Source organism: Solanum verrucosum, unplaced genomic scaffold, assembly GCF_900185275.1.
Source record: "Solanum verrucosum unplaced genomic scaffold, falcon-dt-bn FXZP01000101.1, whole genome shotgun sequence".
Lineage (NCBI taxonomy): Eukaryota > Viridiplantae > Streptophyta > Magnoliopsida > Solanales > Solanaceae > Solanum > Solanum verrucosum.
In genome coordinates, this window is record NW_026020111.1 from 45,945 (window position 1) to 73,006 (window position 27,062).

Genomic DNA, 27,062 nt, shown 5'->3' on the forward strand with positions numbered 1-27,062 from the left:
GAGTACATGTCGTGGTTTTCATCTCCCTTGAGCAATGAGGTTTCCACATAAAATCCTTGTGCTTTATTTACTTTGAATTATTTATTTTCCACACTATTATTCTGTTGGGAGACCTGGTCCAGTGATCACTGGTGAACGCATACATTCTAACAAAAAAAGATAAGAAACTCGCAATGTCATTTATATAACTTATTTTTCTACTTTGATTAAGGAAGTTATTTTTCTCATTTTTAAGGAACTTGTTTTCGTAAAGAAAATATTTTGACCAACCAAACATGAGAAAATTGAAAAGTATTTTCCTTCATATCATACCCAATGCTAAGTGGTGTGCTTGGTATGATGGAAAATATTTTTTAATTTTTTTCATGTTTGGTCAAAGTGTTTAAAAAAAATTATGAAAATAAATTCTTTAAAAATGAGAAACTGACTTATTTGATAAAAATTAGAAAAAAAATAAATTTTATAAGTGACATTTCATATTAATTTTCTCTCCGCACTCCACCCAGACCCACACACTTATGGCCTCCATCCCCACACCCCTATCCCCTACCCACAATTCCCATATGCTTACCTAGATTAGATACAAATTCACTAACCCTGTCGTCTGGTGTTTATTTAAATTAAATATAAATTATTTTGAAATAATATTTTTTATTTATATATTAAATATTTTTTTTTAAAAAAGGTATTTTTCAAGATTGGTGAAAAATATTTTCCTTTCCTTGAAATACACCTTAAAAATTTTAAATCAAGAGTAAAATCTAGTGTTAAGAGTTATAAAACTTTAAACAAAAATATCCAACTTAATAATCAATGGAGGACATAATTGGATTTATCCTATGGAGAAGAATCTCCAACTACCCAAATAAATTAAAAATAAAAATCATACTTGCAAAATTGTATGGTTTCCAATTGAGAAAAACATGCAAGGAAAAGTCCGATTGAGTAGTTAGCTGTTTTTCCCCCGTTTCTTCAACCAAAACAAATGGAAAGGAACAAGTCATTGAAAAAAAAGTACTCAATCAAATTACAAAATAAATTATATGTTTTAAACATACTTTTTACTTAACATAATTAACTAATATAATATACATTTTCAATCCCATTTTTATTACTTTATTGCTATAGTACTACGTGCATTAATATTAGGGAAAAATGTCTCAATTATATCTGAACTTTGATCGAAATTGTTGTAACAATATCGAACTTTGGAAATGACCTTTTATCCCCTGAACTATTTAATAGTGTATTTTATAGGTATTTATGTACCCACGTGGACATCATAAATATTGCATCATTATAAATAGTAATGTGTCCACGTGGGCACATATATACCTTTAAAATACACTATTAAATAGTGCAGGGGTAAAATGTCCTCCATAAAATTTGATATCGTAACAACAATTTTGGCCAAAGTTAGAGTATTTTTCAGACCATTTTCCCTTAATATTATATGCGATAAAAAATGGGCTTCATACATGGGTGAAATCAACAAATGACACATAACAAGAAGAATTGATCAGACATGATTCAGTAGAAATAGCACCGGAATTGTCTTCAAAATGTGATCGATAAGGATGGTCATGTTCTCAGAAGATTTAGAGCCCAGATTATTGGGTTATATCGATAAGGTCCTCTTAGCTCCGTAAATATGAAATCGAATACTGATTTGTGATTGGTCAAAAAAGATTTGAAAAATCAATCGCCATAAAAGGTCTATGATATCCTTCAATCGTTACATAACTAAAATAATGTATAATTAATGGATTTTGTGGATGAACTCAAATATGTGTTGTTTTCTTTGGGGAAATTGATTTTTGGGACAAATGATAAGTGGCTTTCTCTTTGGTCACAATAATGCTTGAAAAGAGTGCCATAAAGATTAAAGGTTGGATTTCAAACCGTTGATACCGCATATTTTGAGAGCACACGGACAAAGACAAGACTTTAAGTCAAGTAAGCGAATAAAAAAAACTCATTTATATATAAAGCCAAGTCATAGGAAAGGTTTTATATGTATATAGTAGTATGTGTTTTTCATTTCATTAGACAATGAATCAATACTATTTTATTACAATGGTACAATCGTTAGATACATATACATTTGTTAGAATTTTCTTTCTTTATTTGAAATTTATTTTTTTCTTTAAAGAAAAGTTAAAGTATTATCATAAATGCTTGAACTTTTTTTCAAAGAAAAATATAATTTTTTTCCATATTTGATTTATTCTTTTCTTAGAGAAAAAGTTTGGAGATCTATAAATTGAAGATCCCCATTCTCATAGCATACAACAATAACATCCACAATGTAGACATCTAGAGAGTTTTGTTTATGGGAGATTTATTCTCTCAACAATTTATGATATTTTTCTTTTATATTAGTTTTTCATATAATAATATTATGTTTTTAGTATAAGTTTTTGTTATCTGATTTATCATGTCTATGATTTGCAATTATAAGTTTCTGCATGCGCTCAAATCAACTTTCATAACCTAACAACATTTGCACCAACAAACATAAATCTCATTAATCTAGGGACTAATTACTTAGATACAATCTAGTTTGTAATATTATGTATTTTACCAGATTGTTGGTGCGTCCAGATAAATGTATCTTGGGATACATGGGTCAAAAGTAAGTGTAATTTGTTCTAGATACACTCTATCTAGTAGATTTGCATGTATCTAGGATACATAACAAATCTCGCTCGCCTCCCTAACCTCTCTCCCATCTCGCTTGCTACTCCTATATATTTGATATTTTAGGTACACGCGAATCACACCATATACATACAGATACATGTATCTAGTGTGATTCACATGTATCTGATGTACCTAACCAATTCCGTCCGCTTCCCTCCCTATTTTAGTGTATTTTGTAGCGAAAATATATGTATTTAAGTGTATTTTTCTTAAGATACTTAATATTTTAAAAGTATAATATAAATATATGATAGTGAAATATGTTTAGTTATGTAGTTTTTCTGATAATTATTTACTTCATTTTGATGTTAGATAAATGTGACTTCCATGGAGATGTGCTGGCTTGCCTTCTTTTTGGTTAAGATAAGAATGAAAACTGAAAATGATGAGATAGCTGGTAAGTGGTAACCATCATTATTTTACCAAAGGTAAATAAAATACTCTAATCATTGAAAATTTTCAAATTCTGCTTTTTCAGAAGACCAGGAGTGTTTAACAACAGATGTTTTGACCAAAAATATTTTTTATTTTGAGGATTGAATTTCAAAATTATGTTTAATTATAAAATATTATTTTCACTTTGAAATGGAAACATGATCATGTATCCTCTTTCTTTCTATCATCGAACAATCAATCTCACAACTAATTCTTTTTTAAAATTTTCATAATTTTCATGGACAAAGGGGCCTAATAAAGTAGGTAAACACACTGAGTAAACCTTTTTATTTGAAAAAAAAAAGAAGATAATCAATTAGTACAAATTAAGTTTTGTGAAATTTCAATTCTTTTTTAAAAAATATCATTTCAAGTTACATACTTATTTCTAAGTTTATTCTCATTTCACTTTTTAAAAAAATAAAAATGACATAACATTTTTAAAATTAGAAGTGACAAAATCAGTTCATTTCAATTCAATTTATTTCAGTTCAAGTAATTTTTAAGCAATTAATAATTAATTATTTATTAACTCAATTCATTTTGACTCATTTAAATTTAACCAATCCACCTATTTGATATCTTTATTTAAGGTTAAAGAATTCAAATAATATTTTTTATATGTTATGTACTAATAATATACTTTTAATGGTATAATATTACTGACAGATATCATGTTATGACATTTTCACAAACATTTTTCTAGAAAAGTCAAGATATGATATGGATTTGGCAGGACTACTCTTAATTGTAGTAGTTGATGAGTTGATTAACGGCCATGCCCACAAAAAATAAATTAGAAAAAAGATTCTAAATAGCAAATCTAAGGAAATTAGTTGAAAGTGTATTCAACTAGCATTTCACAAAATCATGAGATCATTAATTATGATTTCATTTATATAATCATTTTAGAACATAAAATAACTCAAAAGAAAAAAATCAATCAATGTTTAAATGTATTTGGAAGTCAATTCACTTTTTGTACAATCTCAAAACAAAATTGAACTTAATTCATGCATTGCTAAAGATAAATTGTGGAAGTCATTCCACAATTATGGATACACCTAACTTTATATTCAAGATGGTAAGGCATTAATCTGATTTTAATATTTTGGTCACAACATTAAATTCACATTACCCATTATAAAGGAGGTGGGGGGGGGGGGGGGGGACCAACTAATATTAGTGATAATTTTTTTAATTAAATTTAAACTCGTAATATTATGATTCAAATTTGCAGTCTTGATATCGTATATAATCACAAAATAACTATTTCTATTACAACTTCATCAACCATTGTTCTCTCTTTTTTTGGATATAATTATTTGGAATTCATAAATTCACTAATCAGACTAATTTACATTCAGAGGTAGATTCTATTTAAGAATGAATATATTTTTAACTAAAAGTAATGATAATTCTATTTTTAAAATTCGAATCCAAATACTTTAACTAAAAATGAAAAAAAAAAATCCACCCATCCTACCTCACTCAATAACTTCATTGTTCTCTCTTTTTTTTTGGATATAACCATTTGGAATTCATAAATTCACCAATCAGACTAATTTACATTCAGACGAGATAGATTCTATTTAAGAATGAATATATTTTTAACTAAAAGTAATGATAATTCTATTTTTTAAATTTGAATCCAAATACTTTAACTAAAAATGAAAAAAAATATCCACCCATCCTACCTCACTCAATAACTTCATTTACCATCTATGGGATAGTATACTTAGGTATCATTTGATTGGTCTTTTAATTTAATCTAATCAATTTATAAAGAGAGAAGGATTTAGAGTGTTCCTCAACTATTTGAATTGATATAAAATTATCTTTCATTCACCTGTTGGCCCTCAAATACCTTTGATATTAATCTTTGACTCAAAAATATCCTTGATATAAATCTTTGGTTCATATTTACCCTTATTTTTAACAACTCCCAAAAGTATAATTATTAAATATTTATTTATTGTGTTGCCTAATCTAATTGGTCCAAATTTAAATTCTTCTCAAATAAATAATAAAATCTACATATGATTTATATTTTGACCTGATACACTTGAAAATAATATTCAAAATAATATTTATTTCATGATATTCGTATTGACCTATTTTAAATCAACCTCCAATTTAATATATCTCAATTCATAACTGAGGATCTAACTAAAATTCCTACTCACCTAATCTGATTGACAATCTAAAAAAAGATTATTATTTTTTATTAATATAAAATAATCAATCAATTATCCAATTGTTTTGTTCATTCCTCTTTTAATTCTTCTTTGTAATATCTTATTCTTAATTAGAATATCATGAATTCAAACTAGAAATAAACTTACATATTCATATCTTTTTAATTTGTATTATTTTCATGGTGGGTGTGGATAGGAAAAAAAAGTCATTTTCATTCTTTTATTTTGAATTTTGAGTACACACAAAAGAAAAAATACAACATATGTAACAGTTGCTTAATTAAATCATCTTCTATTAAACTAATTATTTATAAATGAATGTTGTCGTTACTTCTCCCTGTTTAATTTGTCATTAGTTGAAAAAATTAAAATTTAAAATGGTGGACAAGATCCAAGAAGAAAAAAAGTGGAAGAGAGAGGAACTGAGGAGGGGGGAGGTGAGTGTAGATAATAGAGGATTAATCTTTTTTATTTTAAATTTACCATAGAATTCAAAATCAAACCAATCATACAAGTTCGTGTATTAGGTAATTTCAAATTATTTTAATGGAGAAGAGTCTAACTCCATACACCTTATGAGTGTGAACCGTTAGATATAAACGTATTTTTGAGCCAAAAAATTGACGTCAGGGTATTTGGGACCGAAAAGGTGGATGGAGGATAAGGGTGGACATTCAGTATTTGGTAATTCAGTATTGGTAGTTAAAAGTAGATACCAAATATCAAAATTTTAAATTTCGGTTCGATAATCAGTAAATTAAACTTCGATTTGGTATGGTATTTGGTAATATCGTATTGAATTTATAGCCGATTGTATTACAAAGTTAATATTATTACTCCAATTATTTCTATTTTTCTATGTAGTTGCACGATATAATAGAAGGTCAACAAATAAGAAGACAAATCAATAAATTAAATTGACACAACTAAAAGACATATGTATTTAGATTATTTATGTTTGGTATTTAACTTTCTCTTTGAACCTGTACTAATGAGTCATGAACTTGTTGAAATATGACCTTCATTACGTAAATACTCTGGTATTCAAAAAAAATATCGAATACCAAATAATACTAGTGCTCATATCAAATCAAAACCCAAATGTCGTAATTCTAAAAATTTACTTTTGAATACCATACCAAATATCGAATTATCAAATGTCAAATTTTTTAAAAATTCAATTCAATTTTCAATATTTTATATTCAGCGCCTAGATGAAGAATAATTTTGTATCAATACAAATAATTAAAGGATATTAAATATATATATATATATATATATATATATATATGAGCATAGTATAATATATTGGTACAAAATTCAAGTAGAATGCTTATATAGTGTTTTGGTGTGGAGGGCGAATGTCAATGAAAAAAATACAATGTGGGTCATAATACAATTATGTAAAAGAATAAGGATCGGACTTCACATTGTCAAATAAATTTACTTTATTTAGAAATGTTTATTTATTCTTCCCTTATTGATGAAGAAAATTTTCATTTCACTTCTCCTTTACTTTCTCTCTGGAAAAGACTCATTAATAATCACAAATAAAACAAAAACTAGTCTAGTCCGTTAGTCGGTGAACGAATCTCCGGCCATATTTCCGACATCGGCGAGTGCTCGACTGAAGCACCACTTTAATCTGAGACTCGACTGAAGCATTTTTATCTGAGAATTTAGGCGAAACTCAATCTCCGGTCACATTTCGCCGGAATGTCAGTTCTATCTTACCGGCGACTACTCTGCCGTGAAAATAATTTCAGTTAACAGTCCGCGAATCCGAATACACGGCCACATTTTCTTCGGAACGTTAGTTTTTCGATTCCACCGACCACTCTACGGGGTAAACACCTTTAAGCAAACGCACATCGCATTTATCTGACTTCACTCTGTTGCTTTGAGCTGTGAAGCTTCTAGTGGAGCTGCTGGTGCTTTTTCTGTTTTCGCTTTCTGCAATCCCTTTCGATCTCATTTTTCTAAGGTAAATTGAATCGTTCTCTCTCTACATACATCTTTTGCTTTGTTTTTCTTTCGTTTTTGGCGTAATTGTGCTTTTCCAGTGAATACATTTCCGAATTTTAGTTTGATTTTTATTTAGTCCATCATTATCTGTGTTTATTTCCATGATTTACGTCTTGTAAAGGAACTTACTGATGCAAAATTGGTGAGAGCCCAACAATTCATTCTGAAATTACTTATATCTGTAATAGATGTTTATGTGTGTTAGCTGCGACTGATCTGTATTAGTGTTTTAAAAGGTGGGGCATGAGATGGGGCAAGGTGGATTTTTAAATTTTTAATTCATAATATAATAAAATAACATAATAATACAAAATTTCAAAAATACATTAATAGTTTAAAATTATTATAAACATGATTAAAAAAACTCGTAGAAAATTTCTAACATGATTTTACAAGTATAAATAATGTAATGATATAGATTGTATGTTTGCCATGAATGATACTAGTGCAAAGGTGTGTTCTCTTTTTTTGGAGTGTATTTCAGTTGGTCTTTCTCTTGAAGGAATTGTTTAGTAAAACGACTATGGAGCAGTTTTTCAGTCTTACAAAAACTGAAAACATTTTCTTTTGTGGCGTTTGGTTACAACAACAATAAAATTACAGTGATCAATGGCGTTTTGTGGCATTTGGTTGAAGAACATTTTTTTTGCAAAATTGTGAAATTTTTGTTTTGAAAAACTCTTCAAAATTCTGAATGCCATTAATTCAATCAACTAAATCTCTTCAGAGTTTTCTGCATGAAAGCTTCAAGGCGTGCAGTTTGAGTTTTCATCTTCTTCTGTTCAGCATCTATGATTTTTTGTTTCTTGGTTACTTTGTCCGGTCATTGATCACTGTAATTTTCTCTTTGATTTTACCTTTCATAGTTTCATGTAGTCGCAGTCAATGAAGAATGATGCTTTTTGTATATTGAATTGTTTTCTGCCCAAATCTCTCCCTTTTTTCTATTTTCATAGATAGGTCTATACCTGTAAAAGCATACCTTTTTCCATATTAAACATATGTTGAATGCCTGCCTATCTCTGTGTAGATATGAATAGAGGTGAGAAATTGTTGGTGATTTAAAATTTGTATAGTTTCAGAAGGGACTACTTGATGTGCACTTTGGGATTTATGATCTTCATTATGCAATCTCAGGAATTAAGATGAATGGACTTCAGAATGGCAGGAGTCGTACTTATGATAAACCTTCTCCAGGATGCTTGGGACAAATGGTGAACCTTTTTGATTTGAATTCAGGGGTGGCAGGAAACAGGTTGCTTACAGATAAACCACATCGTGATGGTAAAACTCTTTGCTACTTATATGTTTTTCTGTCTCCCGTTTTCATTGTCACGAATGTTGTTTCTGTGGAATATTGACTCAACTTTTTATCCCATGAACGTATTGAGCATTGAAAACAACGTAATTAAAGCACGGTTGTGTAATTTAGTTTGTGCAGAAAAACACGTTGATTTCAATTATAGAACATATGACCTTTGATTCTTCAAACAACCCGCGAGCATGGCTTGTTCTCATTTGATTTTATGCTACCTTCAGTTTTTGCCCCTGTAGTTTATTCTATCTATTACTATGAGGTCGAATCTGCATGTTGAGCTGGTCCAACTTATTGCAGGTTCACTCTCAAGGAGCCAATCAGATCTGGTGAGGTTGCCGCCATCTTCTGAGGATCAAGTAGAAGAAAAAATGGTGCGTCCTCTATCCAGGTGACATTTATATAGAGAGGAAGGTGCTGATTTTCTGCAGAGTTTGGCTTAATACTAATGATATGGTGCATGCAGGTTGTCTCGGATTTGAAGCGGACTAATTCAAACAGGAAATCAAAAGGAACGCCAATGAAGATGCTCATAGCCCAAGAAATGTCCAAGGAAATAGATTCTAGACACAATCCACCTAGTGTTGTTGCTAAACTGATGGGGCTTGATGCTCTTCCGCAGAAATCTGTTCCAGCTATAAGAAGTCATTTTGGAGGTCATTCACGGTGTCATACAGATTCCTCTTTCAGCTATTGCCAAGACGAAAATGAATCCTTGACGGAAGAACTGCAGCAAGAATTACATCAATACCCCGAGCAGAATGAATATAAAGATGTTTATGAAGTTTGGCAGCACCCCCCAAAAATGAACTCTGTGAGAAGTAAATCCCCACAAAAGGCAAAACGCGATGAAATTAGTTTTGAAAAGAAGTCAGCTTTTGTTCGTCAGAAGTTTATTGAAGCAAAATGTTTATCCATAGATGAACAACTTCGCCAGTCTAAGGAATTCCAAGATGCATTGGATGTCTTAAGTTCCAACACGGATCTGTTCCTCAAGTTTCTGCAAGAACCAAATCCAATGTTTACTCAGCATTTATATAATTTGCAGTCTATACCTCCTCCTCCTGAAACAAAGCGAATAACTGTTCTAAGACCATCAAAGATGATTGATGATTGTAAATTCAGTGGATCAGTGAAGAAAAATGAGAAAAATATAAGCAGAGCCATCCATATAGGCCAGGGCAACAAGGCCAAAGCTCATATGGAATTTTCCCCTCCTGTAGCAAGTTGGAACATTGATGAAAGTCATGCTCAAGCTACACGAATAGTCGTATTAAAACCAAGTCTTGGTAAGACTCACAACTTTAGGGATGCAAGTTCTTCACCATCTGCATCACCAAGAGTATCACAAACTGAAACAAGTTTTGTCAACATGGAGGCTAATGAAGCTCAAGAATCAAGAGAAGTGGCAAAGGCTATTACACAGCACATGCGAGTAAACATAGGTGGACATCAAAGGGATGAAACATTACTTTCTTCTGTATTTGCAAATGGCTACATTGGTGATGAAAGCTCATTTAATAAATCTGAAAAAGAGTATGCAGCTGGAAATCTCAGTGATTCTGAAGTCATGTCACCAGCTTCTAGGCACTCATGGGAATATATCAATAGGTTTGGCAGCCCTTATTCTTGTTCCTCCTTGAGCCGTGCTTCTTATTCCCATGAATCTTCAGTTTCCAGAGAAGCCAAGAAGCGACTTTCGGAGAGGTGGGCGATGGTGGCATCTAATGGCAGTTGTCAAGAACAAAGACAAATGAGGAGAAGCAACAGCAACACTTTAGGTGAAATGCTTGCTCTTTCTGATATTAAGACGACCAGTAGAATGGAGCAGGATAATATTAAAGAAGATTCCCAGATTTCAAATTCCAACTCTGTGAGTAAATCCAAAGATGATGAAGGTATCAACAAGTCACCAAAGAATCTTTTGAGATCTATGTTTGTTCCTGTATCCTCTACTGCATTCAGTTCACAGTTGAATGTGGATGCCCCAGATCCCGTGACAGGAGAAAATGACCTTCCCAAGCATACAACAAAATCTAGAAGTACAAAATCATCATTGAAAGGGAAGTTCTCAAATCTCTTTTTCTCTAGAACGAAAAAGCCAAACAAAGACGGAGCCAAGTGTTTGCAATCCAATGATGACTTGCAGTCCAGCGCAAAGCCTTTACATTCTCTATCAGAACTTGACAAATATAGCGGTGTTGATGATCCAGGGGTTGAGTGCTCAACAACCAATATTCGTGAATCATCATGTGCACTAACTTGCGAAGATTTGGTTGGGAAGCAAACCGCAACCTCTCTTGAGGTAAAGCAGTTACCTGATGTTTCTTCCTATTACTCTGTAGCAAGTTGGAAAAGGGTTATTTGCATTTTACATCATTATTTTGTTTGTGGATTCGGTCTACACATCTTTTATGTCATGCATTTACAATGTCTTGCATATTTTATGAGATCACTCTGTGATGTCTTTAAAAAAATCTCTTTTTCATTTTAATGTGTGGGAATTGTCTGAAAATGGAGAACTCAAATAGCGTCAACATGACTACTTAAGAAGTTCAAAGCGGATTTATGTTATAACACTTTTGTAGGTTGCGCTCTTCGGAGCAAGATCTTTGCGCGCCAGACACCTATGTGAGAACCAGGACCAACCAAGTCCTATATCAGTTTTGGAGACACCATTTGAAGAGGATGACCATCCAACACGTATATCATCTGGAGGTATCAAGCCAGACCGTCATGGTAAATGTCGTCAACGAACTCCCATAATTCTTTGCTTCTTTTTACTTTCTTGGTTTAAAACTAAATGTATTCCTCCCACCCCAATCAAATTAACAGGTGCCGAGTTATCTGTTCACCCTTTAAGGTCCAATTTGATTGACAAATCTCCTCCAATAGGATCAATTGCACGTACATTGTCCTGGGACGATTCTTGTGCAGATACAGCCAGTTCAGTTTGTGTAAGACCATCGTCATCCACTCAGAGGACTGAGGAAGTAGAACGTGAATGGTTCTCTTTTGTTCAAACATTACTAACCGTGGCCGGCCTTGATGAAGTGCAGCCTGATGCTTTCTCAACCATGTGGCATTCTCCTGAAAGCCCTTTGGACCCATCACTCAGAGAAAAATACATTGATCTGAATGAGAAGGAGACACTACATGAGTCTAAGCGAAGGCAAAGGAGATCAACCCAAAAGCTTGTGTTTGATTGTGTAAATGCAGCTTTACTAGAAATTGCAGGATATGGGGCAGACAACTTCCAAAAAGCCATACCTTATATGGGGGTCCACAATAATCTGCCACAGGGAACTAGACTAGTATTATTGGAACAAGTGTGGGACCGGATGAAGGAATGGTTTTCTAGTGAAGTGAAATATCTGTCTACTGATGGTGGGGACTTAAACAGCCTGGTTGTTGAGGAAATGGTAGGGAAGGAGGTGATGGGCAAAATGTGGCTTGAAAACTTGAGATTAGAATTAGACAACGTAGGAGTCGAAATTGAAGAGAAGTTGCTCGAAGAGCTTGTGAATGAATCCGTCGTTGAATTGGCAGGTAAAATGTGATGAGCCTTCTCTCCAATTCTTCTTCTGTTTTTTGCATTTTTTCTTGCACATTTATATAAGATTATTGTTGTTTGTGTATGTATTATTGTATTTGCCAACAACACTGCCTACAAGTAATTTGTTTAATGTTGTGAACAGGGCCGGCTCTATGCCTACTTAAATAAGGCATTGGCCTTAGGCCCCCAATTTTAGGGGGCCTCAATTTTTTACCAAAAATAAATTATGTGTTAATTTTGTATAGAAAAAATATTAATTATTTATGATAAAAAGTATATATTTAAAATTATTCTCTTCAACCCCATTCAAATAGAAGAAATCAAGAAAATATTGTTTTATTTTCTTACACTCTCTCCACTAATACTCACATTATTTTATTATTTTTAACTCCTTTTACACTCTCTTCTTTAAATTGTTGATAAGTTAGAGTAATATTCTATCAAAAATATCAATTAATAGTTGAAAAGTGTTGAACAAAGTGAATTGTAAATTATTTTTCCATTTCTTCTTAGATTTTCAAGCATTACAACAACCATTGTAAAATGTGGGGTAACCAAATTATCAACTTCATCAAAGCTATAGTTCTAACTCTTATATTTATTTGAAATTTGTCAACTTATTACTTGTAGAACTATGTTAACAATTCATATAATGATTGTCCGAGTAAAATAATATTTTTCAACGTTGAATTGATAAATTCTTATTTAAAACTAATAATTGAAAAAGAAATCGAATAAATCATTTATATATATAAAAAATATTAAGTAATACTTTGTATTTAAAAATGTAAGAAAAATAAATTTTAAATAAATGCGTGTGAAGTTTATTTAGATTTTAGGCCTCTAATTAAGATTTCGCTTTAGGCCTCCGATAACGTTGAGCCGCCCCTGGTTGTGAAGTGTATGAAATCTGTACTGATCTATATCTGAAATTATTTTGTATATACATATATGCTTTGACTGTAATATAAAAAATAGAATACAGACACAAATGTGCATTTTGTTTATTAACCACCGGAATATTCTTAGCTGGAAAGGAAATGTACCTTGTTTGTATTTTAAGTACAAATTTACCAGCTAGATGGGATTTTAACCAGAAGCCAAAAAACAAGAGTGAAAGAGGAGGAAAAATCTTGTGACTGGCAGCTGAACAACTCTTTTGACTACTCGTTAAAACTGAATTATTTTTCTTTTGAATAACTAGAAAAATAAAGCAGAACACCGACAAGATATGAGCAAGTAAAAGATGTTTTGTCATGGTATGTGCAATTCTATGAAAGTGACAGTGCACTGTGCACAAGCAAATCTAGAACCATCACATGCATACCAACTACAATATTATACTATACATTTCCTTATTATTACTATTAAAATAATTGGGGATGGGTTGGTGAAAGGTGTTGTTTGCAATAAATTTTAAATATATAGATATTAAATTATTAAAATTATAAGAGTTCAACCACGTCTTGATATGAATATCCTCAGAGTTTATGGTATATTTGAGATCACAAAGACAATATTTTATGTATCTTTGTGAGATGATGTTTCAAGGAAATATAATCCCTTTTATATATGGAGCACGTCTGATAGAATCATGTCTACAGGTGCTTCATGAACCTTAATAAAACTTCAAAATGTTATCTACCCTTCATTTACTAGTGAATGCGCTTAAGTGACTGTTCTTTCATGAGTTAATTTCTTTCCAGGCAGTTTTAATGAATTTTAACCTAGCTGTCGTTTTATTATCTACAACTATATCAGTTATCACCATCAGCAGAGCATACTCAGCTCTATGATTCCAAACTCAGTTCCATGGAGGTGTAAAGATTTCTTTCTTAACCAACAAATTACAGAAATCACTTTATACAACACCTTCCACAATGCAATTGCCAAGATATGTACACAGTCCTTGTCCTTAAAAATAGAGAACAAAAATTCGAAATATGAAGGCTTTGCACTCCCAAGGCATTCAGCTAGTTTCTCCTTGCGAACTAGAGCACCATTGCAGTCATCCCTCTTTCACGCCAAATACTTAAACCGGACATTATTTTCTAAGAACACCTGGGAATATAATGAGCCAAATGCACTCAAATAGCATTTGCCAACAAAGTCAGATCCTTATCATTATTTTTTAATGTACTCTGTGTTGGTTAAAACGGTATAACTACAGAAAAGAAATAATTCTCCTAGCTAAAATAGGAGGTATTCATACTCCTTTTGAGGAGGATCCTTACACCTATCATGTTCTGTGAGAATGTGTACAGATAAAACTAAGCTATACTACTTTTCTATGTATTTACTTACGAAAAATAAGCAGAGATCAATCAGGCTTGGAAAACCATACATCGACACAATTGTTGCTACATTTGGAAGAATTAAAAAGAGAACAAATTTCACTATGACACCAAACTAGAAATGCACTCTGGTAAAGTGCTTCTCAACAAAGGATCCTATTAACAAGCGAGTTATGTATTTCTCTACATCCCAGCTTTGCAATGTCTTTCTGCAGACATATGTACACTGCCTACATAAACTGACAACAAACAAAAGGTTTATAATTTATGGTACACAATCATTGAACAAGGCTTCATACTCAGCCATGTTGCCAGTTTATCTACTCCATGAGATTCAACGTCATGTCCTCTGTGTTTCTTACTATCCTCATGATGGATTTGGGTTTGGTATATGATGTCTTGATTCTCCATCCAAATGATACTGGATTCCAAAGGTCAACAACGAAAATAAATAATTCAGAAATATAAATTCATCTGGTTAAAGTGTGGATCAGCAAATCTACATAAACAGCCTTGTCCCCACATGATAATCTTGTTGAAGAAAAAGCAGATGAAGTTCATAAGTATTCAGCATTGCAATAAAGCACCCAAGTTAACATGTTCCAAAATTAAGAATCTCATGTACATTACTAAAGAAGAGGGAAAAAATTATGGACGACGCCGTTTCAAAATGCAATGTCATTTGCGACGCTATCCATCGTTTTAATTATTTTTACAAAAAGCGACTGACAGTGCTTTTTTTGCGCCAAATATATATATACTTAATAATTATTTATTTAATATACGTAGGGACGTCGTCCGTCGCTCTTAATTAAAAAATAATTATTTATAACGATAGCGTCCGTTAATTTATCAATTATTACTTTTAAAAAGCGATGGATGGCGTCGCTTAGTCCGCTGCTTTTTGGTCAAACATTTTTAAAAAGCGGCAGACGATGTCGCTTGCTTGGTCAAACATTTTTAAAAAAGCAACGTCGTCCGTCACTTTTCTTAAAATATATGAGAGACAACACGAATTTCCTCGTTCTCTCTTTTCCTCTCTAGAAACAGACGCAAACCACCCACACTACCGCCCTCGGCCCCTGCTGCCCCATCCCCTCTCTCTCCTTATTAAATTAAGGTTAGAGTTTGTATTTATTTTAGTTTTTTCATTTGAGTAACTTTTTAACTATTAGTTAGTTTATTCTATTTAGTTTGTTGAATTTATGTTATTAACATAGTTAGTTTGTATATTTGATTGTTAGTTAGTGAATGAAGTTATAATTTTGATTTTAGAGCTTTAATTTGAATTGAGGTTTTTTGAATTAGATTGTCAATTGGTATTTTTGAGTTGAAATTGAAGTTAGAACTAAGAAGTATGAACTAGTTGAATTTTTGAACTTACATACTTGAAAATAGAATGTTTGAAAGTTGAACTTCAAAAAAAATTGGATTGTATGATTTTTGAAGTTTAGAACTGATTAGAACTTGGAACTAATTAGATATTCAATGTCATGAACTTGAATTTTAGGATTTTTAAAGTTGAACTTAGAAGTTTTTTTAGTTTGTATAAATATTGAATTTTAGACTTTAGAACTAATTAATTAGAACTTAGAACTTCATGAACTTGAACTTTAGATACTTGAATTTTAGGATTTTTGAACTTTAATTATATTAATTAGTTTAAACATATTAACAAGTTCAAGTATGTAATGACAAAAATCCTAAAATTCAAGTATCTAAAGTTCAAAAGTCTAAAAGTTCAAAATTTATACAAACCAAAAAAACTTTTAAGTTCAACTTCAAAAATCCTAAAATTCAAGTTTATTACATTGATTATCTAACTTCTACTCCCTCTGTCCCAATTTATGAGACACTTTTCGTTTTTCGAGAGTCAAACAGTTTAAATTTGACCGACAATTTGCACATGGAATCTTCAAATTTTTGGAATGAAATTTATATATTTGTAAACTACGTAAAAAGTATTATAAGTCACAATAATTGATAATTCAAAATGTTTAAAAGATTTATGAAAAACTTACGGTCAAAAATAGACTTGTTTGAATCTCGAAATCCGAAAAGTGCCACATAAAATGGGACGGAGGGAGTAATTAGTTCTAAACTTCAAAAATCATACAATCCAATATTTTTCTAAGTTCAACTTTCAAACATATTATATTCAAGTATCTAGGTTCAAAAATTCAACTAGTTCTAACTTCTAATCACTTCTTAGTTCTAACTTCTAACTTCAAAAACACTTCAATTCCAACTCAAAAATACTCAATTCTCAATCTAATTAAGGAAAAAACCCCAATTCAAACTAAAACCCTACAATCAAAATTTTAAATTCATTCACTAACTAACAATCAAATATATAAACTAACTATGTTAATAACATAAATTCAACAAACTAAATAGAATAAACAAACTAACAAATAAAAAATTACTCATATTGAAAAAAACTAAAATAAACACGAACTCTAACCTTAATTTAATAAGAAGGGAGAGAGGATGGGGCAACAAGGGGCTGAGGTTTGCGACAGTCAGCGTAGTAGGGATGAGGGCGGCGGCGACAGTGGTGGCAGTATGGGTGGTTTGTGTCTATTTCTAGAGAGAAGGAAGAGGAAAAGAGAGAATGAGGAAATTTGCGTCTATCTCCTAGATATTTTAAGAAAAGCGACTTACGATGTCGCTTTGTCCACCGCTTTTTAAAAAATGTTTGACCAAAAAAGTGACGGACTTGAGCGCCATTGGTCGCTTTTTAAAAATGTTTGACCAAAAAGCGACGGACTAGGTGACGTCGTCCGTCGCTTTTTTTAAAAAATAAATGATAAATTAAAATTAACTAAAAACGATAGACGACATCGTTATTTAATTTATAAATAATTATTTTTAATTAAAAACGACCGACGACGTTCCTATGCATATTACATAAATAATTATTAATTATATATATATGGCATAAAAATCCAACAAAAAAAGCGACGGACATAGAATCACTATATGTCGCTTTTTGTAAAAAAAAATTAAAAATAAAAATGATGGACAGCGTCGCAAATGGCGTCGCATTTTGGAATTACGCCGTCCATCATTTTTTGTCTGTCATTTTTTCCTTGTTTTTAGTAGTGACTGCAAACTACCGACAAGACATGATAAGGTTCTTCAGTAACTTCAATAATATGTGCTAACCCTCTCTCTTAGACATTGTCAAGGAACAGGTGCAAGGGAGCATAAGCAACCTGATCTTTGCCTATTAGGGATCCAACCACAGAATGCAACCATTTCTTGACATATTAATCCGCAAAAAACTAATTTTACCATTTAAACCTCGAAGTCTAGAGCTTGTCTAACTAGCCAGTAGGCTGCTAAGCAAATCAAAATACCAGCCTAATTGATGCCCTTTAATGTATTCATATTATACATCTTTAAAACTTACCTTTTCCCTCATCCGTGAACTCCAGATGTCAGAATGGCCACCTCTTGCATCACCTTTAGCCAACCCAGATGTTTGGCTTAAACGTGGATCAAGCAGTGGCTCCCTCGTTCTTCCAACAACATCATAATCTCCCTCCATATCATAATTTAGTTTAGGGCTACTAACCAAAGTTCTGAGAACAACTGCGAGAAATAAGGAGAATGCCTGGAAATGACGAAGAATAAGATTTTAGCACAACATGGACCATACACCAAACAAACAGTTAGAAGAATCTTTAAAATACTAAATCAATCACAAGAGCACAAGCCAAAAACCACAAGCGGGTTGATTTACTACTGTTTTGACCATGTCTTTCATTCTTGTCCACCACTCGTGCTCATAAGTTGATAAAACACAAATTTTAGCATGTATCATATGTAAAGAGTATATACCGGGGAATTTCACATCCCTTCCCCAGTAAAAGAAAACATACTATCTGTAAGAACCCGCACAAGATCTTTTGATCTTCTTTCCTAGTTGCTCTGTAAGATGCTCCTTGCCCAAAGGCTAAGTTGATTAATATAACATCAGGCAAAGTTGATGCAACACCTTTTCAATAATAATAATGGCAGATTCTACCTATTCTGAAGCATGTTCCAGATAACATATACATTAGTAATCCCAACTTTCTCAATTTCCACCTTAACGAGAAGCATCACCTAGTCTGGATGAAGGTATTCAAAAACAAACAAGGAACACAAAATAAAATCTTAGAAGACCTTCAAGTTCAAAGAAAACCTGCCTGAATTACGACAACAACAATGCCAATCCACTTACAAACATCCATATTTTGTTGAATAAAGGTGCGGAGGCTGTGAAGTTCTCCAGTTGGGTCCGTTGGAAGATCCTAGGAGGAGACAAAACAGGTGTCTGAATTTGAATTATTAACAGGTAAACCAGGATAGAAACTCTACACCAGGAGAAGACTAGATCTGAAACAAACAGCTCACCTTCTCCCAATGATGATCAATTGCAATAAATGCAACCAGACTTACTTCCAAGAGTACAAAAGTCATCATTAGCAGAGAGTACTAGTATTTTTAAGTGGTCAAGGCTAACAGTCAATCAGTACTAGCTGTTTATATCAATTCATGAAGTAGCACTTAATTGAAGAAGTATAATGATGACCAATGGGACAACTTAACTTTTATTTTTCATTTGGTCATAGTAAATGCCGGAAAGAAACGAAAAGACATAGTAAAATTAGGGGGGGAAACGCCTTTCCGCCTATCTATTCTTTTGTTTTTTTCTCTTTATTCAAAGTAAGCAGATTGAAAGCACGAAAAGGATAATTCTCTAAAGTAAGATTCACCTTATCTAGGGCTTGGTCTACCTTAAAAAGCCCAATAAGTCCTGCTGCGGACAAGCCTGAGCCCTACCTCTAGCGAGAAGTAATTCACCATCATTCGGTTAGGATCAATCTAAACCAACCTAGAAAGCCAAAGCCGTTCAGTGGTGAATCGGTGGATCAGAGATGCCTTCCGTCGATCGGCTGTAGTCGATAAAGGCCGTAAAACATAGGAATGCAGTGGTGACCTCAAGAGGGTCTACAGACTTACTTTCCCCTTAGGACTGATCCAAATTCCTTTTCTTTACAAAATGAGAACAGGAAGAGCTTTTTGTGTCAGTCTCCTCGACACCCTTCCCTCTTGATTTGTTTTTTGAAGCATGACAAAGGGTATACCATCTTCTCTATGTCGCCGTCTCATCAATGAGCGCAGATTAATAGCCAAGAACATCAATAAAATCCAAGCCAATGAAATTTTAAGTGAGAAGTTAATCATCCCCGCGATCTAGACCAAGTGAAGTGCACCAAGGATGAGGAGGGCAATGTATTGGTGGCAAATGAACTTATCAAACAAAGTTGGCCGACATACTTCACAAACTCTTGAATGAAGACGAGAACAAGAGTATGGTGTTGGGGGATCTAGATCACTCTGAGAGCTATCAAGATTTTTGGTATTGTAGGCGCATTAAGCTTGACGAAGTAGAGGGGTTATGTGTAAGATGAGCGGGGTAGAGCGACCAGACCGAATGAGATTCCGATGGAATTCTAAAAAAGCGCGGGAAGAGCGGGTCTGGAATGGTTATCTGGATTGTTTGATGTCATCTTTAGAACTACAAAGATGCCCTAGGAGTGGAGGTGGAGTACTATTATTCTGTTGTACAAGAACAAGGGTGATATTTAAAATTGCAATAACTATAGGGGTATCAAGTTGTTGAGTCACACTATGAAAGTTTGGAGAGAAGGGTTGAGATAACAGTAAGAAGGAGTGTTTTTATTTTCGAGAACCAATTCTTCATGCCAAGGTGATCGACTATGAAAGTCATCACTTTGTACGGAGATTGGTGGAGAAATATACGAAAAGGAAGAGGGACTTTCATATGATGTTCATTGATCTTGAAAAAGCATATGACAAAGTTCTGAGAGAGGTTCTATGAAGATTTGGAGGCTAAAGGTGTTCCAATCTTATACATTAGGGCTATTAAGGACATGTATAATGGAGCTAAGACCCATGTGTGGATAGGGGGAGGAAACTCATGTCACTTTCTAGTCGTAATGGGATTGCATTAGGGGTCGGCTCTTAGCCCGTTTTTATTTGCTTTGGCAATGGATGTTCTGACATAACGCATTCAATGGGATGGGAGGTGCCTGGTGCATGTTATTTGTTGATGACATTGTACTGATTGATGAGACGCATAGCGGAGTTAACAACAAGCTTGTGTATGGAGACAAACCCTGCAGACTGAGCAGGACTAAGATAAAGTACATGGAGTGCAAGTTCATTGATGTGCCTCGTGTAGCGAACGTGGAAGTGAGGTTGGATTCTCAAGTCATCTCCAAGAAAGGGATTTTCAAGTACCTAAGGGCTATTATTCAAGGCAACAGAGAGATAGACGAGGATGTCACACATTGTATTGGTGAGGGATGGTTGAAATGGAGGCTAGCTTCTGGTGTCTTATCTGATAAAAATGTGTCACTAAGACTTAAAAGGTAAGTTCTACTCAATAGTATTTAGATCGGCTTTGTTGAATGAGGTCGAGTGTTGGCTAGTCAAGAACTTCAATATACAGAAGATAAAAGTTGTGGAAATAGAAAGTTAAGATGAATGTGTGGGCTTACAAGGAGAGATATGATCAAAAATAAAGATATTCGAGCCAAAGTGGAAGTGGCCTATGTGGCAGACAAGATGCAAGAGCCTAGACTGAGATGGTTCAGACATATCAAGAGGAGATGCATGGACGGCCCAATGAGGAGGTGTGAGAGGTTGACGATGGAGGGACTGAGGAGAGATAGGGGTAGACCAAAGAAGTATTGGGAAGAGGTAATTAGGCAAAACCTGGTAAGCTGAAAACATGGCAAGCCTTCGACTTACCAAGGATATACCCCTTAATAGGAGGGTGTGGAGGTCGAGGATTCAGGTAGAAGGCTACTAGTAGATAGTTTTACACCTGGTTTCTCCGGCTAGTAGTATTTGTATTACTTTCAGTATTTATATTATTTTACTACGTCCATATTCTTATTATTTTCTATTACTACTTGTTGTCTCGTACGCCTCTACTTCCTTACTTTCCTGCTATTGCTTACATCTTCATATGTTGTGTCTTTGCTTTCTTTGAGTCGAGGGTCTTTTGGAAACAACGTCCCTACCTAACAAGTAAAGATAAGGTTTGTGTACACTCTATCCTCACCATACACCACTTGTGGTACTATACTGAGTATGTTGTTGTTGAAGTTAGCAATTCCCGCTATAGTTAAAACTGGAAACCTGGAAGCTCCATACTAAGATCAGACTATCCATTCAAGACAATTCATGTGTTTTAGCTTTCTACTCCTCGCGAAAATATCCCTTTCATCATATACTCTCCAAACAGATTTGTGTGAAGGATGAAACACTCCAGTTCTGAGTAACTCATATCACGCAACTCCTATTCAGAGACAACATATTAATAGGCATCCACCTATGACAGAGCTGAATGTGCGTTCAGTTCTAACTAACATATCAGTTTCTTTCAGCTACATAATCAACCCAAAAGTTATGCATTGTGGATAACAACTTAACAGTGATTATACATACATCTGGAAGAAACATAAAAAATGGAAGGAGTGGAACACAAAAGAGTAAAAAGGATACAAAGCAAAGGCAACACCCATTAACAGCTTCAGCACCAACATGCCCAATACAAGTGATACAACATAAGATGACGCCAATTCCCATGAATGCATATATAAACCTGAAGAAACAAAAATAGCATTTCAATAACTAATCATATCGCCAAAAGAATTGTTCAGTTGCATTTGAGTAGTCTAATTCGAAAATCTTAGTAGCTGAGTTGGTTAACTGCCCCTCCCCCATTTCTCCCTCCCGTAACCCTATGTAGTAAACCCTTCCGCCCTTCGCCACTCCAATTTTTTTACAAATATGATCTCAAACATCAAACTCCTGAATCTAAAGAAATAAAAACAGGAAAACAAATATTACCATGGAGCTGGAAGCGAATTTTTGTTCAACTCTGGTAAAGCCGAGACGACAGAATTTGAAACGTCAATTGAGCCAAAATTGAGGAATTGGGCGTCATGAACATCGTTGTGGTGGTGGTGCCAGTGGTTAAGCATATAGGCAGAGTAAATGATGATGGAGACACCAATGAAAGTTTGTAAGAAATTGAGGAATTTCAGAAGAAATGCGGTGAAACCTTGGCAACATGGTGTTGGCATTCTGAGATTCCTCTTCTACCCACAAACCCTAATAATCGTAGAATTGTTCCCTCTATGCTCTGTTCCTCGTTCTGTACATTTTTGGTCAAGCAAAAAACTGTGGATGATGATGATTGAGCTGGCAAAAGGTTTTGTTTTTTACTTTTTGTTTCCTTCTCAGGTAAGCACAATTATTGGGCCAGGTATTTTGGGGCAAGTGCACAAATATTATTTTTTTTGGGTGTCATTTAAGAGAAAATAACAAAGTTATCCCTTTTTTTAACCATAGGTTCAAAATGGTTCCATAACTATGCATTTAACACTTCTAATCCTTTAAGTTTACCATAGGTTAGTAAATATGATCTTTTAAATATGTATTTGACAGTTTTTGATCCATTATATTTGCTAAAAGTTAGTAATATTTTTAGTCTTCAATAAAATATTTATTGAAATCTATTTGTTAAATTTGACATAAATTATGAATTTCCGTTTAGTGAGAACTCACATTTAAATGTATACACTATTTGTTAAATTTGATGGAAACTATGAAATATTTAAGTGACCTAGCCTCTTTTTAGTCATTTCAGTCCAATTCATTTCACTCCAAGTAACTTTTAAGCCGATTTTAGCCCAACTTATTTATTAACTCAATTTATTTTAACTTATCCAATTTCATCCCAACTCGTCAATTTCACACCTATAGATTCAAATAAGAAGTTCAAAAATAGAGACAATGAGAATGAAGAGCCGGATCCATTTTTTTTAACAATATTATTCATGCGTAAAACTTATAGTCGCAGTTTAATGCAAATAAGAAGTTCAAAAATAGAGACAATGAGAATGAAGAGCCGGATCCATTTTTTTAACAATATTATTCATGCGTAAAACTTATAGTCGCAGTTTAATGCACAAATGGCAAAACAAATTTGAAGAGTCGGTGGAGATTGATCAGCCACCTGCAGATGAACTTTAAATCCTTAGAGCTTTCTAGTATAGACATGAAATTATTCCAAAGGTGTAAAATTGAAACTCAATTGTCAAAATTTTTGTTCTTTTGCTCAATTGGCCCCATATTTTACTCACTCTCATGCTTTTGGAAAGCAACCTATTTATTATACTTCAACCAACAACAAAAACACTCCTCTTGTTTGTATAAATAAATGACTCATTACTTTACTCATTTACACTAAACATCTCACAAACACATTGTAGTTTATTTTTTTTTGCCAATGGCTAATCCAGGTTTTGCTATCACCTTAGCCATTGTTGTTATAACAACTTTTATAACATACTCTGATGGTGCACCTCGTGCTTTTTTTGTGTTTGGGGACTCACTTGTTGACAATGGCAATAACAACTTCTTGGCAACCACTGCCCGAGCTGATTCTCCGCCTTATGGCGTTGATTATCCAACTCATCGTCCTACTGGTCGTTTCTCCAATGGTTTAAACATTGCTGATCTTATAAGTAAGTGTGAAAATTGTCTTTCGTGTGACATTATTAAGTCCTGCATGTTTCATCTCATAATTTCGTTAAAAGAGGACATTGTAGATTCAGTTAAGGACGCGATCCAATAGGTGGGAGAATGAAAAATTTAAGTCATTTTCAATACGTTGAAAATCCTTTCGATTTATGTATAATGAAAATGTGCATGAACAGGCAAACAACTTGGCGCTGATCCAACATTGCCGTATTTGGACCCTGCGCTTGATGGAGACAAGTTGCTAGTGGGAGCAAATTTTGCTTCCGCTGGAATTGGAATACTTAACGATACTGGGATACAGTTTGTAAGTCAAAATTAAATATTATGCATATTATTTTTCAACTTCTTTTTTTTTGGCTTACTTTGAGGTAAAAACAAAATTGATCCTCTAGCATAAGTCAAAGGGATCAATAAATGGTATGCACCGTTAATGTAAGTAGTAACTTCTTTAATTAGTATGGTTGGCACATTTTTTATGAGGTTTAATCTTCCCAACCCATTGAATTAACTATGCATCAAACGACACTTTTTTTTAATTGACAGCCACAAGAAAAGAAAAAAAAAAGCTTGTCTAGACTCTCACTATCTTTATATTCTATTTCAAAGACATGTTTAAAACTAATCGACCAATAAAATGATATCTTGGTACATTCCAACCTACATATAAGACCCGTTTGGCCCCAAGAATACTTGGAAAAAATTTAGGAAAAACTTGAGAAGTGGTGTTTGGTTATATAACTTGGTAAATATATTTGTCAAGTACCCCAAAAATACTAGAAAAAACTAGTATTTGGGCAAAGTTCTAATATTTGGAAATTTTTAAAAATTAAAAAATTACCCCAAAGTTTTATATTTTATAAAAAAATACCCATTATTTATTAATTCCAACTAATATTTGTTACTACCTCTTCCGAAAAAGTTTGAGTTCTAATTTGAGTGATAAAATTGAGAAAAAGGAACAATTTGTGTTTAATAGGTTATAAATATAACTGAATCAGTGACAACTTTAAGTATATGATTAATGTATTGTCTTGCCTATATTGTTATTTTGTTATTATATTGTTGATTGTTATCAATTATATTATAAGGTTAATTTTAATGAAACATATTCATTATAAAATGATAATATAAATATATAGGTATTTCAAATAATTTTTAGAACTTTTTGGTATAAATTATATTTTTTTGAAATAGTCAAATGCTTTTGGAAAAATTTGGGACCAGAACACATGGTGAATCTTCACCCAAATATGATTTGTCAAGAATATTTGAGAACTTGGGATCAAACGCTAGCTTAGTATAAGACTAAAAGATTCAAAAAGTCTATTTACTTTATATTTGTTTTTTGGTTAAAAGTAAGTGTAATTCGATTTTGATAAACTGGGTATATGTAGGTGAATATATTAAGAATCTATGATCAACTAGACTTGTTTCAACAATACCAGCAACGTGTGAGTGCTCTAATAGGAGCTGAACAAACTACGCGGCTAGTGAATGGTGCGCTTGTCCTTATTACTCTTGGTGGCAATGACTATGTCAACAACTACTTCCTAACACCAATTTCCGTTAGACAACTTCAGTACAACATCCAGGATTACTCTCATGTCGTTATTACTGAGTACAGCAAGATTTTGACTGTAATGACTTTAGTACTCTCTCCTCTATACATCTTTACTTGTTCAGTATTTGACTTGATTTCACACCCCAGTAAGTTAGTTGATGAAAATGATTTTAGTTAGTATTTGAAATATGCATATACAGAGACTACATGATCTTGGAGCTAGAAGAGTGCTAGTTACTGGAACTGGACCACTTGGTTGTGTCCCAGCAGAGCTAGCCTTGTGGAGCTCAAATGGGGAATGTGCTAACGAACTTCAACAAGCTTCAAAAATTTTCAACCCACTACTTGTCCAAATGACTACGCGTCTCAATCAACAACTTTCCTCTGATATCTTTGTTGCCGTCAATGCCATGGAACTGCAGAATGATTTCATTGACAAACCAAAAGAATTCGGTACACTACACATTGCTCTTATATTGTTTACCTTAATAATTATCCTTAAGTAAATTGACTAATCAACAAATTATTGAACAGGTTTTGTTACATCAAAGATAGCATGTTGTGGACAAGGACCTTACAACGGACTTGGACTATGCACGACTGCATCTAATCTATGCACCAACAGAGATGAGTACGCGTTTTGGGATGCTTTCCATCCAACAGAAAAGGCGAACAAGATCATTGTTAAAACTATTTTTACTGGTTCGAACAAGTACATGTCACCTATGAATTTAAGCACCATTATGGCCATCGATTCTCTGTAGATCAAACTTACGGGCTCAGAATTTGATATCAATAAAACATGTACTCTTACGGGCTCAAAATTATAGTTGGTATCAATCAAATATGTGCCTTGTACTTCTTTCGGGTTGTCATGTTTTACGGTTCATGTGTTTTTCTGTATCAGCAAAACAACTTAGGAAATTATCAAAAAGAGACATTTTGATGATTTGGCTAATTGAAGCTTGAGATTCAATGAAGTTACTTGGATGTTTCAAATCAACATTATCCTTAAAATGTCAGAGGAAAACTCAATATGATAGAATGAAATTTCCTTGCTTTAGGATTAAAAATGTGAAAAAAATACTTTTTGATGAGTCGGAATATGCTAAAACCTAGGGATTGGGGCGGGACGAGTGCTGAGTGGGGTGAGTTTAAGGCTATACGGGGCGGGGCGGGTTTAAGGTTGTCCGGGACGGGAGGGATTGTCACGACCCAGACCGTCGTGATTGGTACCCACACTAACCCTCCGGTGGGAGAACCACTACAACAACCCAAACCAAGCAACTAAACCAAAAACTAAGTGGGGTGAGTTTAAGGCTATGAGGGGCGGGGCGAG

At 33.4% G+C, this 27,062-nt stretch overlaps 3 protein-coding genes across 4 annotated transcripts; 2 read left to right on the forward strand and 1 right to left on the reverse strand.

Moving 5' to 3' along the window:
• The first annotated feature begins 7,000 nt into the window (after positions 1 to 7,000).
• Positions 7,001 to 12,262, forward strand: LOC125825409 (uncharacterized). The gene is made up of 6 exons (XM_049504750.1): positions 7,001 to 7,320; positions 8,499 to 8,645; positions 8,977 to 9,050; positions 9,143 to 10,981; positions 11,265 to 11,415; positions 11,512 to 12,262. Exons 2-6 carry the CDS (start codon positions 8,507 to 8,509, stop codon positions 12,234 to 12,236), a joined length of 2,928 nt encoding a protein of 975 aa, XP_049360707.1. The 5' UTR covers positions 7,001 to 7,320; positions 8,499 to 8,506; the 3' UTR covers positions 12,237 to 12,262.
• Positions 12,263 to 14,400: 2,138 nt separating this feature from the next.
• Positions 14,401 to 22,845, reverse strand: LOC125825506 (tetraspanin-20-like). Of its 2 annotated transcripts, none has more exons than XR_007442861.1 (6): positions 22,465 to 22,845; positions 22,117 to 22,216; positions 18,931 to 19,011; positions 18,560 to 18,827; positions 17,942 to 18,145; positions 14,401 to 14,947 (listed from the first exon to the last, which is right to left on the reverse strand). XR_007442861.1 is itself a non-coding variant. In XM_049504830.1 (6 exons), the coding sequence occupies exons 1-6, from the start codon at positions 22,698 to 22,700 to the stop codon at positions 14,894 to 14,896; spliced, it is 780 nt and encodes a 259-aa protein (XP_049360787.1). In that variant the 5' UTR covers positions 22,701 to 22,845; the 3' UTR covers positions 14,878 to 14,893. The 2 variants fall into 2 exon arrangements, 1 of the variants encoding a protein (XP_049360787.1); XM_049504830.1 differs by having other exon boundaries at positions 14,878 to 14,947; positions 18,723 to 18,827.
• Positions 22,846 to 23,908: 1,063 nt separating this feature from the next.
• LOC125825420 (GDSL esterase/lipase At4g28780-like) lies at positions 23,909 to 26,487 on the forward strand. Its single transcript, XM_049504762.1, has 5 exons — positions 23,909 to 24,146; positions 24,339 to 24,466; positions 25,557 to 25,799; positions 25,924 to 26,176; positions 26,258 to 26,487. Exons 1-5 carry the CDS (start codon positions 23,909 to 23,911, stop codon positions 26,485 to 26,487), a joined length of 1,092 nt encoding a protein of 363 aa, XP_049360719.1.
• The last annotated feature ends 575 nt before the right edge of the window (positions 26,488 to 27,062 follow it).

What these genes read in the sequence shown, in the direction of transcription:
- LOC125825420 (XM_049504762.1), top strand. Translation starts at nt 23,909, where the DNA reads ATGGCTAATCCAGGTTTTGCTATCACCTTAGCCATTGTTGTTATAACA. An exon ending in AGTACAGCAAGATTTTGACT is followed by an intron (nt 25,800 to 25,923) that starts GTAATGACTTTA and finishes ATGCATATACAG; the next exon opens with AGACTACATGATCTTGGAGC. An exon ending in TGACAAACCAAAAGAATTCG is followed by an intron (nt 26,177 to 26,257) that starts GTACACTACACA and finishes ATTATTGAACAG; the next exon opens with GTTTTGTTACATCAAAGATA.
- LOC125825506 (XM_049504830.1), bottom strand. Translation starts at nt 22,700, where the DNA reads ATGCCAACACCATGTTGCCAAGGTTTCACCGCATTTCTTCTGAAATTC. An exon ending in AATTCGCTTCCAGCTCCATG is followed by an intron (nt 22,217 to 22,464) that starts GTAATATTTGTT and finishes TTGTTTCTTCAG; the next exon opens with GTTTATATATGCATTCATGG. An exon ending in TTGATCATCATTGGGAGAAG is followed by an intron (nt 18,828 to 18,930) that starts GTGAGCTGTTTG and finishes GTCTCCTCCTAG; the next exon opens with GATCTTCCAACGGACCCAAC.
- LOC125825409 (XM_049504750.1), top strand. Translation starts at nt 8,507, where the DNA reads ATGAATGGACTTCAGAATGGCAGGAGTCGTACTTATGATAAACCTTCT. An exon ending in AAACCGCAACCTCTCTTGAG is followed by an intron (nt 10,982 to 11,264) that starts GTAAAGCAGTTA and finishes ACACTTTTGTAG; the next exon opens with GTTGCGCTCTTCGGAGCAAG. An exon ending in TATCAAGCCAGACCGTCATG is followed by an intron (nt 11,416 to 11,511) that starts GTAAATGTCGTC and finishes TCAAATTAACAG; the next exon opens with GTGCCGAGTTATCTGTTCAC.